Source organism: Malania oleifera, chromosome 1 (genome assembly GCF_029873635.1).
Source record: "Malania oleifera isolate guangnan ecotype guangnan chromosome 1, ASM2987363v1, whole genome shotgun sequence".
Classification (NCBI taxonomy): Eukaryota; Viridiplantae; Streptophyta; class Magnoliopsida; order Santalales; family Ximeniaceae; genus Malania; species Malania oleifera.
In genome coordinates, this window is record NC_080417.1 from 28,715,718 (window position 1) to 28,730,393 (window position 14,676).

The 14,676-nt window shown below is 34.7% G+C and overlaps 1 protein-coding gene across 1 annotated transcript; it reads left to right on the plus strand.

Annotated features, from left to right (window-relative positions):
- Positions 1-4,514: 4,514 nt before the first annotated feature.
- Positions 4,515-6,464, plus strand: LOC131167370 (homeobox-leucine zipper protein ATHB-40). Its single transcript, XM_058126165.1, has 3 exons — positions 4,515-4,701; positions 4,788-5,152; positions 5,999-6,464. The coding sequence occupies exons 1-3, from the start codon at positions 4,602-4,604 to the stop codon at positions 6,299-6,301; spliced, it is 768 nt and encodes a 255-aa protein (XP_057982148.1). The 5' UTR covers positions 4,515-4,601; the 3' UTR covers positions 6,302-6,464.
- Positions 6,465-14,676: the final 8,212 nt, after the last annotated feature.

Below are 14,676 nucleotides of genomic sequence, written 5' to 3' on the forward strand. Positions count from 1 at the left end.
AAATTGTGTGGCATGAATATAGTTTTTAATTTGTATTAAATGAGCAGGTTTTGTGGAATACTAAAATGTAATGGCTATATGCCGAGATATGAGATAAGAAATATGACATGCTATGATATGCTGATTTTTACTGAGTCATTATCAAGCAGATATGTAGCAGAGATATGTACGGTTTTATGAAATGATTTATAATTACGATTTTATACAATGTAAATTGTCATATATGATAGTAAAGCCCTGTTATTATGTTCTCATGTTGAAGCTCGGTATCATAGCTAAATTTATGTAGAGGTGCAATCCACACACCAAGAGTGTGTATGGGAAAGGCGATTGGTGACTTGGTTAAAGTACTCCCCAAAGGTTTTCTGGGGTTCCATTCGATGTAGTAATTCCGGATGACTCGGCCTTCGAGCGGCCTTCAGGTACAGATTGAGTAGACACCATCATACTACTTTATGTTTAACTTAGCAATAGTCGGCCGACTATTTGCTAGGTTCAGCCTTCGGACTGCACAATCCGTTATAAGGAAAAGCATGTCGCATGTGTATGTGATGGCATGACGACATTAGTCCTACAGACCAGGCTGTATCATCTAGGCATATATGGGCACATTTACTATAAAAATGGCTATATTGAGCCAACAATATGTTATTATGAAAGCATGTATTTTCAGATATACATTTTAGTATAGTTTTAAATGTCAGTTAAATGATTAATGTTAACAGTATTATGTAACCACAAAATCTCATGTTAACCACACACTAATGATAATGTAATCCGTCTTACTAAGAAGTGTCTCACCCCAATATACAAATCTTATTTTAGGTTCTGCAAGAAACCGACCCTAAACTGCAAGAGGGATTTTGGGTATAGTGTTTTAATAGTTTATGTAAGTTCTTGTATATGTACTAGGCTCTAACCAAGTTACCTTTTTAGGTTTGTAATAGCAGATTATGTTTTAGTATGTATGGATGTATATGAGGAAACAGTTAGAAACTCTGATAAGTTTTATTCGAAAATGTACTTATGTTTATGTTTTTCGCTATGCATGAATATGAAGATCAGTATGAAACACCGATTTCCCTTATTTGGGCAAATAGTATATGTATGGTATCAGAAATATGTATGATACGTAGGTATAGTAATAGTTCGGGCCCACCTAGAGGGTCGGAGCGTTACATATGAATACACCACTAACAATCATCATGACAAACAATCAGTATGTTAGTCTTAAACTAAGTTTCTTGATTATCGATCTTGATTGGAAGGATCTAGCTAACCCTAACAAGCTTTAAAAAGAAAATCTTTGCCCGCTAAGATACAAATTAATCTATAAAAATTTCAAATACACGAAAAGGTACTATGTTTATGGAAGCATGCCACAATATTTAATCCAAGGGAATCATAGATGAACTAGCTAGTTGTCAAATGTCAACAGTGGTAAAAATATTTTAAGCATTAGACTTACAAATAAGCCCTTGGATTCTTTACATTAAATAAACATTGTCATTGTCATGTTCCGTGCGCAGTTATAACTCATATACATATATTTTTTAAAAGAATGAATAGGCAAATAAAACTATAGGCATCCCTAAATGTACATAGGTAGTAGACTATGGGAAAGCCAAACCCAACTGCAATTGCACTTGCGCGGGGTGAGGATTGGATCAACATCAAACTCCCTCTTGACTCAAAAGTTGTTGCACCAATCCTTTGCCTCCCCAGAGCATTACGACTTTATATTTGAATATGTTTTTACCGAGGTAGCCGTCAACTGGTAGTGTTGTAACGTGAAATTACCTTACTGACCTTATTATTTAACTAGTTTTGGGTCCCTTATTTTTAATTTTTTACTTTTAAAGGAATGATGGGAGGGGAGAAGATAATGAGAAATTTAAAATTTTTTATTTAAGTTCTTTTAAAAAATTAAAGTTATTTTGTTAGTATACTCATATACACATGATTTCTACATCTCATAATTGAAAGATAACTTGTAAGATGAGGATACTTTTGAGAAGAATAATATATTTATAACTTGAAAATTATTATGATCTTTTCCTATCTTGTATTTGGGATAATGTTTATTCCATATTTAGAGAAGTCTTAAATTTGGAGTTACATTTGATTCGGATAAAATATAATATAAAACTATATTAAAATTTATCTAAATCTATTCAAATTTATGCTCTCAAATGCTAGCTTAAATTTAAAGTTATGTGAATTTAGATAAAATGTAATACAGAGTTTTATCTAAATTCACACGATCTAAATTTAAGATTTGAAATTTATATTGCAAAATAATACATAAATTAAAATATAAAAAAAACAATACTTGTAAATGTTATAGTTACTCCACTCATTCACTTAAAAGAACATAATTTTATTTTTCTATAACAACATCTAAGTTAAATATAAACATAGTAAAGTATCCATTTTTAAATATAATGTATTTTGAATTTGTGAACCAGATTTAAAATTTTAATTTGAATTGTATCTAAACCTAAAAACTTAATTTTCATAGTTATTTAGATTTAGGAACTAAGTAATGAATATAATGGATATATATACATATATATACACAAACTTTAAAAATGTAAATTTTCAATATATGATGAGAGAGAGAGAGAGAGAGAGAGAGAGAGAGAGAGAGAGAGAGAGAGTTTTCATGAAGTATTGTAAATTTTATAATTTTATATAAAAAAAATGTCCCATCGAGCCTCTGAATAGCTAGGTCTCTTATTGAATCAATAATAGAAAGATTTCTAATTTGGTTAATGTTAATTTAATAATAATTAAATAGTTTATAAAAAATGATTAGTTCATTCAATTTTAAGCCATTGAGAGCGCAACCTTTATCAAATAATTGTTAAGTGTAAAAAAATTAGGTTTAAAAGGGCCTAATCCCAACTTAATTAGTCATTTCGAAAGATTGTAGTCTTAAAAACATTATTATTTTTTCTATGATGATAATATTTTTCTCTTTAGTTCTTACCATGTAGCGGTCTGTATATCATTTTGATAAATTTAAACAATGTATTCCTTAGTGAATATGTTAAAAGTGTTTGTTATTATTAGTCATGACTAATCAATCTTTAACATGTGAAAGTGTGTATTGCACATGCACCCTTCAAATCAATACATCAAATATGGACATTAAGTATTTCATGTTTATCTCTATTGCAAGCCCTTCTCAAGTATTATCACATAATTAATTATTTAAAGTAAAGAAGTAGTCAAACTTTAAAACTACGGTATTCATATTTGACGGCTAATAATTAGTAAAACTCATTTCGTCTTGATCTCTATCATACATTGCTATGAAAATAATATACTTTTTCAAAAGAGTAAGTCGATATACAAATTGAAATTATTTATTAATATAATAAACAATTTAATTAAAATATCTTATAAATATGAAGTTTCCTAGCTTGTGTAGTATTATATATTTCATTGCTTTTTTTTTTTTTCCTTTGATAACCCCAGGACTCTAACCACCATCGCGTCACATTGGACACTATGGTGCGCCATCAAACCCGAGGGGTGAAAGCTATCCGGCCATTGACACCCCTGGTAATTCACCAGCGTGATGCCTCAAAGAGGAATCAAACCCGTGAACTTGGAGTCTCCAAAATCACAAGTTCGCCCTTATCACTTGAGCTGACCTGACTGGGCATATATTTAATTGTTATACCCAATTAATCCTACCTTTCTCCAAATATATATATAAACATAAACCTTATCTGGCGTCCAAAGTCACAAACTTACTTTTTAGTAATTTTAAATTAAAAGTAAAAATTAATTTAGACAAATGAAACACCAATCATCGTTAATTTTTAAAAATAATTCTTTTGGTTAAAGAAGTCTACTTAGCTTACCAATTATACATTATTATTTTAATTTTTAAAAATTTGTGAAAAATAAAAAAAGTAAAATACTTGTGTGCAGCATTGAATGATCGTACTATTTGACGATATATTATATTTGAAAGTTTGAAATTTAAAGTTTAAATATAAATTTATGTGAGTTTAAATAAAATAAAATTTAAAACTATGATAAATATTGTAAATTCAATTTATCTATGAATTGGGCAAAAATTAAACATCACTTTATTATTATTATTATTATTATTATTATTATTATTATTATTAATTTTAATCCTAGGTAGCAGCGCCTAGCTAAGACGGTCGTTGACTACGCTACAAAGAAGGGTTGGGTGAGGATAAGTAGGAACCCATAGGATCTTCAAAAATACCTTTTATTATTTAAGGTGGTCATGTGAACATGTGATTGGGGTCTGTTTTCCCAACCCCAGCCACTCACAACTCACCCCCATCCATCCATTTCCATCTTCCGCTCGTCCTGCCAAATTAACTTAGTCACGTCTCACCGAATCGGGCAGCCTTTTCCCAATCCAACGGCTCACGTTCTCCCATGGCCTTCCTGCTATTTACTCCACACCCAGGGGCTATTCCGTAACCCGCCCTTATATAGTTAGTCTTCGCAGCCCCAGAGTCAAGGTCACACTGGAGTGAGTACCAAGCCACCTCCCCCATCCCATCTCCAAGACTTTCCTTTCCCACGAAAACAGAGAAAGAGAGAGAATGAGAGAGAGAGAGAATGAAGATCAAATGGTGCTCATCTCTCAGCTCTACTCTGGCTTATACAGTGGTACTCAAGTGGTACCTGCCGCAGCGGAACAGGGTAATTATATAATAACTTCAATTCCTTCTAACGGTATGTGTGCATGTATATATCAGTAATATGTAAATGATTCCGTACGTGTACAGGAGGGGCGGCGGAGGTGAAGCCGCGGCGGAGGAGGAAGAAGAGAAATTGTAGAGGAGGAGGAGGAGGAGGAGGAGGAGAAGAAGGCAGCGGAGGAGGTGGAGGTGGAGGGGGTGGTGTGAGGAAGAGGAAACTGAGCGAGGAACAGGTGAGTATGCTGGAGATGAATTTCGGGAATGAGCATAAGCTGGAGTCAGAGAGGAAGGATCGGCTTGCCTCCCAACTGGGGATGGACCCTCGCCAAGTCTCCGTCTGGTTTCAGAACCGGCGAGCCCGCTGGAAGAGCAAGAAGCTGGAAGAGGAGTACAACAAGTTGAAGTCCCTCCATGAATCTGTCCTCCTCGACAAATGCTGCCTCGAAGCCGAGGTACTACTCTACTCCTCAGTCTCATTTCTCAATTAAATTATCCTCTCTCTCTCTCTCTCTCTCTCTCTCTCTCTCTCTCTCAGACACACACACACACACACACACGCACGCACGCACTCTCTGACATCTCTCTCTCAGCTCTGTTTTTTCTTTTTTTCTTTTTTGAGTATACGCTAATTAACTATGATCACTTGAACACATAGCATTTGATATCTTTTTCATTATTTAATATAGCTAGCTTTAGTTCTAGTTTTATATTATTATTTTTGAGTAAAGAAGTTGCGAATGCGGGAAACTATATATAAGGCCGGTCCAGTAATTTTCTCATCCCAACAAACTTAACTGGTAAATTTTGGTGGGCGTTTGGTGTTGAGAATTGATGGTATATGTTTAGTGTACGTATATATTAATATGTTATATATTTTGTGGTTTTGTTTGTGTATGTGCATATATTTTTAGGAATTATTCTTCTAATTTATATGCGTTTATTTTGATATTTTATTGGCCTTGAAAATATAAACATTTTAAGTAGAACCAAAGCTTCTTATCCACCCGTAAAGCAGGTCACCGTACCATCATTTCTGAACAGACAGGTGCATGATGGAAAGCTAAGCTATCTATTTAATCTACTGGGCACCTTAAATATTAAAAAAAAAAAAAATGCTAAGTGAAAAAAGTAAAAAAAAGAAGAACATATGTAGCTGGAAACCAACTTTTGACAGGGGACTGCGTGCCATCTCTATATTTATACATTACTTCCAATGCAACGTATAATCCCATTTGCGGTAGCGAATTTGTGATGATGATGATCTCAATCTGAGGGCTCTAATTAAATGGGTGTTGCAGGTACTGAAGCTGAAGGAAAAGCTGGGCGAAGCTGAGAAGGAAATAGGGCGGCTATCGACGTGGATGCAGCAGGAGAGGAGCACCACTGGGGGCAGCGATGGCGGCGGAATTTCAGTAAGCAACGACAGCCCCATCAGCACTTCGTCGCTCTCGGTGGACGCTGCGGTGGGGGTCGCCGGAGTGGACCCGCTACACTTTCTTATTGGGGAGCTTGGGGTGGAGGGGATGGAGAGTATTTTTTACGTGCCGGAGAATAATAATTACATTCACGGCATGGAATGGGTTAATCTATATGATATGTAATTATTTAATCATATTATATTATATATTAAGTATTGTTAATTATTTTAAATTAGTTAGCTTGCATATATGTAGATGGTGATCATCCGATGTAAATTTTTGTCGCTTTGCTGTTTAATCAGTGTGTAGTTTACTTTTTTTTTTAATGTATATAATGCATTAATCAGTGTGTAGTTTTATTGACTTTAACATGGAATTACTAATCAACTTATTATTGCTTTCCTTTTTGTCTGCAGGCTAACAAAATTGCGTCTATATAGAGAAGTTGTAAAATTGTGAGGATATATATATATATATATATATATATATATATATATATATATATATATATATTCCTGAGTTTGAAGGCTTGCAATCCCCCCAAAAAAAAATTAAAAAATTAAAAATAATCTTTTGGGTGCATGCAAAATTCTGCCTTATGTTGGATTGTCTGAGAATTTTTATACTTGGGAGACTGCATGTGAACCAAGGAAGTTGATGAAACTTGAGAAATTTCATCTTGATTACCCTTGTTTGGTCTTAAAATGTGAGATCCGAGCAAGGTTAAACAAAAGATAAAATTTTCTATAAAGATAGATGAATGATTTCGTCTCTTTATTTTAATTTTCATCATTCCTTTAGTAAGGTACTTGAAAAGCATCCTGATAATATGATGGATCAGGTGTTCTCCTTGAGAGTTTATCCCGTTGAGAATTATCAAGAGGTGGTTTTTATCTCTCAAATTTAGTGTCGCGCCATAGTGTTTAAAGTGGCGTGATGGTGATTGAAATTTCCGACTTATAAAATAAAATAATATAAAATAAAATGATAAAAGTTCTCAGCATACTTACCTATACCCATACCTAATCCTATATTTTATTAAGACATCTCTCAAGACCCAAATAGTAAAATTGACTAATGCAATTAAAAAATATAAAAAATTGTACTCTAAAATGATTCATATTATTTACTTCATATTAATATGATAATAGTATACATAAAATTATGTGCAAGAACATAGCCAAAGATTGAAAAATCTTGCTTAATTTAAGAAAAAAAAAATGAAACAAAATGCATCTATCTTCGGAAGTTAGTAAATATATATATTTTTTTGGTGTAGGATATATTTATGAATGAAAAGAATCTAGACATTGTCCAAGTGTACAATTTATATACCATGCAACTAAAGATAATTTATAACCACGGAATTATATATTCATATTTTTTTTCCCCTGACAATGTTGACCATGTCACAGGTCGAAGCCTCAGCTTTAACCCTTAGTGTCAAATATATAGATGCCACCTAACAATGGTCACTAATGAGGCCTACCCTACTTGCTTTTTAACTCACTCACTCCTCGCCGGATGGATCATCTATATATATGAGTACTGGGGAGTTTGGACTGCTTTAAATTGTTACTGCTAGCCGAGGGTAACTGATGAATCAATGATGATATATATTTTTGGCTTAGTTTTCCTCTGTGTTTTTTGGTTTTCTATTTCATAGGAGAAGGATTTGGGGGGGGGGGGGGGGGGGGGGGGGAAAGCGCATTTTCCCCTATGCGTACGACAGGAACTAAGATACATAATACTATTTCAAATGAATTTCTTCTTTGCATGTCTCAATCAGTGGAGATCAGCCCCGATGCCTAAGATTTGTCGTGGAATGTTTTTATTGGAGATTTACACGTGCCTAAGTAATTTTATTTTGCTCATTTTGTTTTATAGTATATGAAAACAAGAGATCAAGTATAAGCCTAACTTGTTATGAAGTAAAATTAGATAACATCTTTGATTATATTCTTGGATAAATTTAGTTACATAATTTCTTTTATTATTTTTCACATTAGATGCTCGAAAGATGAAACATGAAATAATTAATCGTAGAGGTAGAAAAGGAAGGGGGGGGGGGGAGTGGGTAATAGTATGTATTCATCATTTTTTTGTTGTGAGTTCAACTAACTACGGTTACATGCACAAATGAAACCATGACCCTATCAACATTCCTAAATGTTAGACACGTTGCTTCAATAAGAATGTTAAAGTGTATTTTTATTATTAAGTAGTGACTTATATTCCAAAGAGTTATCCAGTTGAAAATTGTTACGAGTGGAAGACTCAAAAACCAAGCCTAGTACGGGTGCACTTTGGGGGGGGGGGGGGGGGGGGCTACTTGAAGTATTGAGGATATTTTGGGAGTTTTAACTGAACTATATTTACATATTATAGCCAAGGGTTGAAATTCTGAGACAAATTTTGTTTTATGATATAGTGAAAACTACGTAGGGGTTTTGTGGATATAGACACACTGTCGAGCTACATTAATTCATTTTATTTTCCCCTCTTTTGATTTTATCTATTTCGCATTTGTAGTGTGTACGTGTGCGCGCGCGTGCAAAACCTTAGGGTGCAATTTCACAACAATTGGTATCAAAACACCAAGTTTGTGCTAGGGTTTCTATTGTTTACATCTTGATCACAAGGATGAATAGGGTGAAGTCTAAATTCGAAAAATTCAATGGTAAAGCAAACACCAACCTATGACAAATGCAGCTAACCAATCTATTAGTTGAATAGAAGGTTACAGGGCTCTGATAGGAGAGAAATTGGATCAAGAAGATGGACAAAGATGATTGGATGGAATTTGAATAGTTGGTTCCAATACTATCTGATCTTATTTGAAAATTTTTGTCATATTTGATGTTTTGGAGGAGAAAATTGCTAAGGATTTATGAACAAAATTAGAGAGTCTATATATGTTGAAGAGTAATACTAACAAATTGCTCTTGAATAAGTCATTGATGTTTCTTCACATGCACAAGGTTGGGGGATCTAAATCAACATATGAATGAATTCAATTAGATTCTTAGTGATTTTTTCAATGTGGATGTGAGGATTAAAGACGAAGATGAAGAGTGTTGATGTTGTTATCTTCTCTAGGGGAAATTCACTCTAAGTTATGAAGAAGTTTCTAAAGTTCTTAGGATAAGTGAGGCTAGAAGGAGACTCAACAAAGAGGACTATAAACCAAAGGGATTGGTTACCAAGGTCGAGCATAGCAAAGAGGGAGATTTAAGGAGAAGTATAAGAAAAGAAGTGGTCAAGTTGAAGAGTAGCTCAAGGGCCAAGAACACTAGTCATTCAACTGAGCATACTAAATATATTATTAATATTTTATGTACTTGCACCAAATTTCAACCCCATCCTTCATGCTGCTATTTATTGCTCCTAATTCATATTAAAAACGAACACTTTTTTGGGCCATGGCGAGGGGAAAATGGAGAGGTATACTACTTATGTTCTTAGTAGTTGCCGGCATAGCCACAAGTGGTGCGGCGACGACCAGGGTGGTGGGTGGCGGCGGAAGCAGCTTCTGCTTGAGCTGGAGGTTGGCGGTGGAGACCAACAACGTACGGTGCCAGCGCAGTGCATTGGGTGCGTGGGGGACTACATGCTCGGAGGCCAATACGGAAGCGATCTCCATTCCTTATGCACCAATTACATGGCTATGTCGCAGACGGCAGAGTCGTCGTCTCCGGCGACGGCATGGATGCTTGGACTCTCGACGTCAATGAAATTTGCCTCTCCTATCTCCCCTGCTACACCTTCAAATGATATGGTTATGCAGTACTAATTGCTTGCGTTTTGAGAATTTAATTAATTCGTATTAATTCTTAAGATATTAATATATATATATATATATATATATGAATAATTTTATTTTTTTTTGTTTAAAAAATTAAAATATGTTCATTTTATTTGAGAGCTATTTTAAATTTATTGGTACAATTTGATTCGTAGTTTTTGAAAATCATGTCTTAATTTCTTGTACTTCAAATACATCTTCTTCTTCTTTTTTTTAAATTATCGAATTATGACTGAAATTTTTAAATCATATATGTGGCATGCCATTTTAATTTAAATAATTACTAAATATCTTAAACATTGTGTAAAAATATATAATTTATTTTGACCGAATAGAGAATTTGGTCGCCCGAATTCCCTAGAGATTTTTTCATTAAAATCTTGGGTTTCCTAAGGTCAATGTTTGAGCTTCAATATATATCAGTTGAAATGCATGCACAATTAAAACCTAATTACTATTAAAACTGAAAAATGTAAAATCCTCAAACTTCTGCTCTTTAATAGTCCATGGAATACGCCAATTGATGTGAACGTGTAAGTGCTTCATGGCTTCCATTTTGCATCTTTCATTTGTACTTATGGGAATATAAACATGTTCAAACATTCAACGGACAAATGCGATGTTGTGTTTTGTCATAATTAAAACGAGATAAAACTCAAAAAGTAAATAATCTCTCTTTTTGATGATGAAAAACATAGGAGCAAAATGAGGTCTGCTTGGCAAAACTCCCTCTAACAATGTGCATACATCAAAATAATAGACAATATAATTCAAGAATATTTAAAATGAAGATTTTAAGATTTTCAAGTTTAGAATTTAAGTTCAGTTTGGTTCAATGTGCATTTTGTATTTGAAATTGACTTTGAAAAGATTATCCAGTTAAAAAGGCAAAGTGAAATGATACAAAGGCCATTATTATTTTCTCATTCTACATTAACACAATGAGTACCCATTTTGTTTATGCAATCTCTTATTAATTTCAAGAACTACTGCCGATGATTATTTACTATTCTGCCTCCTCAAGATCGAGGTTAGAGGATACAAGTTATAGAGAATAAAAAGAATTTTGCTCCAAAAACCTTTTCCCCCTTTTTTTCATCAACAAAATGGCTATAAAAAAATTCTCCTTTGATAAGAAGATTATTGAAACAACATAGCCCTTAAGTTTTAGAAATTTCATGACAGAAATTGAATTTTAGATACCAAATATGTCATGAATGCCTTTAAGCAATAAGCAAGATATAAGATTTTATCTTTTACCGGTTCTAAGAAGTAAGGTGTACTTCCAAGAGGGGAGTGAATTGAGTTTTTAAAAAACTTCTTTACAAATCTTTTTATTAAATCTTTCCCAACTTAATCACACAAGTATAAGTCGAACCTTGTAAAAATCTCGATGTTCTTCTTTCCCTACTCTTTATTTTCAGCACCTTTATATATTGTATTGTGTTGTATGCTAAGTGCAGGCTGCAGAGTACTAAATCGAAATTAAAAGAAGACTCTTAATAAAAAAAAAGTATGTTATGATTAACACTTTGCAGAATCTCAAAAGGGAGTACGTTGGTTAATCGTTTGCGAAAATCTTAATTAAGAGAGAGCAAATAATTTCATTCAAATTTAGGGCTTGCAATTATTTATAGGGCTGCTAAAGCAAAAAATTTTAAAAGCTTGAATTCCACAAGTGCTGCAAATTGTGATTAATTGAGTATTTTTGATTGGTTATTTTGAGTTATTGATTGGTTAAGTTTTTCTTAATTTGTGGTGTGTTTAGTATTGGTTTGTAAATTGATTGAATTAATAAAGCTGATAAAACAAGTAATTCAAGAATCCATAAAAGGAACTAAAATTTTTAATAACCGAATTCACCCCCCCCCCTCTTGGGATAACTACTTCACTTTCAGAAATGATATTTCATGCAAAATAATTGATATTAGAAATGTCAAAATCAAAATGTATGGTGGGGTTTTAAGAATGATATGTGATGTAAGGCATGTACCGAGTGTAACAACCCGAATTTTTAAATGAAATTTAACTAATAAAGAAAGGGGAATGGAAACAAAAATAAAGAAGGAAGCTGCCAAGCTTCGTCGACGAACACAGGGTTTCGTCAACGAAGGCTTAAAGGATTTCGTCGACGAATACAGGGCTTCGTCGACGAAGAATTACTGAGAGAGGTTCTGGAGCCGACTGAATTTCGTCGATGAAGACTGGATTTCATCGACGAATTTCGCCGCCTATAAATATGAAAAATCCGATTGTTTATTCATTTTTCACGCTCCTCTCTCTCTCCTCTCTCTTCTCTTCGGCCCTCTCACTCTCTCTCTTCGATTTTGGGTTAGTTTTACGCCGGATCGAAGATCTGAGGCTACCGCAACGCTTCTGGAGAAATTCCCTACAAGTTTTCCGGAGTAGATCATTGGGGAAACGAAGTTGGAAATCATCCCAAAATTGAGGTAAGGCTTTTTAAGCCAAATTAGACTTCATGGTAGTTATAGAAATTGACGTACACATGAAAATACTGATGATTAATACTGGGAGTTTTGAGTTTCAGGATATTAAGTAGGAAATCCTACGAGGGTCAGGCTAAGATTTTAGGGGGCTTTCTCAGTAGCCAGGTAAGGGAGTAAACTAAAGCAGTTCTTTTCCATGCAAACTATTATTGATTATGAGTAGTTTTATTTTCAGAAGAACATATGATATATTCGTTTATTATGAATGAAATGTACGATTGAGAAAATACTGCTATGATGCTTAAAAAGTATATGTATGTATGAGATGTCAGAAAATTATGATTTAAAAATATGAAGTATGACTTTTAATAGAGCATGTGTGGCATGAATATTATTTTACATGAAATGAGATAAAATATGAATACTTTTACGAGTAAAACACATTTTCAGGTATTTTGGAAAGATGGGTTACGTTATATTAAGTTGACGAATATATGATAAATGAGTCATTTTCAAATGTAAATACCTGAAATGTGTTTGGCGCGAGGCCATATTTATGTTATCGGCACGAGGCCGTATTTATATGATTTTGGCACGAGGCCATGTATTTATGCTATCAGCATGAGGCCGTATTGATATTATTGGCGCGAGGCCATATTTACTAAAATTTTGGCACGAGGCCATACGTATGATTTCAGCGCGAGGCTGTAATGATGTTATGTATGATCATGTATTTTATGTTATCACAACCAGGATGTTAGTTTAGTTCAGACCAGAAGCTCGGTATCGTAGCTATGGGTAGATCAGATTTTGGCACGAGGCAGTATTAGTGCTAACCATCCCACGAGGGGATGGGAGATGGATGGTCGATGTGGCTTTCAGTAGAGTGTGGACGTCCACCTGGCAGTCCGAACCAGGGTATGGCGGGTCCATCGTACTTACAGACATATTTGATTCGGCAGTGGTCGGCCAGCCATTGTCGGGTCCCTCCTTCGGGCTGCACAACCCGTCATAGGGGGTAATACATGACATTAGCTAGCTATTCATCCTGGGTATATTTTCAGTATTATGAGTTATAACAGATGTTTATGTATGTTATGATTTATTAAGGAATATGAAAATACATGATTATCCAGCATGATATTATGATTATTTCCAGAGTTATGAAATGTACTGTATACGTATAAGCACTTTAAATATTCATGTTGCCACACAGCTATATTTAGTTTACTTTCCCTTACTGAGAAGTGTCTCACCCCCAACATTAACATATTTTTCAGGAAACCCAGAGAGACCGGCGGGTCAGGGCCGCCGTTGAGTGATTGGTGCTTCCCTACTAGAAGGGTAAGCGTCGAACTAGGACTAGGAGATTTTGTTGTATGGTCCTAGGTTTTGACTTTTTGGAGATCATACATATAAACAGTACATTGATGTTAATAGAAAGCTCTGGTATTATATTTTATGATTGGATGTTTGAGATTTTACGTTTACTGCTGCTAGGTTTTCCGCTGTGTTTGACAGGTGTCCCCGCTATCCACGAGTTCGGGTTGACCATTTTACCTATTATGTGACATTATATGTTTATAAATTGAGGGACGTTACATTTGGTATCAGAGCCTAGGATACTAGGTTCTATAGACTCTAGAATGCAGCAGTAATAATACCAGAGTATAGGATAAGAGGATTTGAGGTCTAGTTTTGTAGTCTAGATGCAAGACTTCCGTGGTGGTTTGTATGATTTTCCTGGGGTGACGATTTCAGGAAATTCATTGTAAACTATCGTCGGGTTGGGTATCTAGGTTGCAGGATTGAACCTTGAATTAAGATCAGGAGTGATAAGTTAATTAGGTAAATATACTATATGAGTTGGGAGATACACGTAGGAAAAGAGGTTTTGAGATTAAGTTATTTCTTCTTTCAGGATGGATCTCGGTGGAAATAGTGCCCACGCTAGTGGGAGTGAGGGTGCTGGACCCTCAGGCGCTGCGGGTAGTGATTCAGATGCCGTCTTACGCAGCGTAGCACAGCAGGTTATGGAAGAAATTGCTAGGAGTTCGAGAGAACAAGGTGGTCCATCTGTAGGCCACGGTTATACGATTGAGAAATTTATTAAGATGAGTCCTCCAGTTTTCTCAGGAGGGATGGATCGTGCAGTCGCTGAGAATTGGGTGCATGAGATGGAAAAGATATTTGCAGTACTGCAGTGCTCAGAGGAGCAGAAGGTGTTGTTTTCCACCTATAGATTGACTGGGGAGGCCGAGAGATGGTGGTCGGCGATGAGATTGTTAGAGCAACAGAGGACTGTT

Excerpts from the sequence above, each read along its gene's own strand:
- LOC131167370 (XM_058126165.1), top strand. The coding sequence starts at position 4,602 with ATGAGAGAGAGAGAGAATGAAGATCAAATGGTGCTCATCTCTCAGCTC. Across the intron at positions 4,702-4,787 it reads ACCTGCCGCAGCGGAACAGG|GAGGGGCGGCGGAGGTGAAG; the intron begins GTAATTATATAA and ends GTACGTGTACAG. Across the intron at positions 5,153-5,998 it reads AATGCTGCCTCGAAGCCGAG|GTACTGAAGCTGAAGGAAAA; the intron begins GTACTACTCTAC and ends TGGGTGTTGCAG.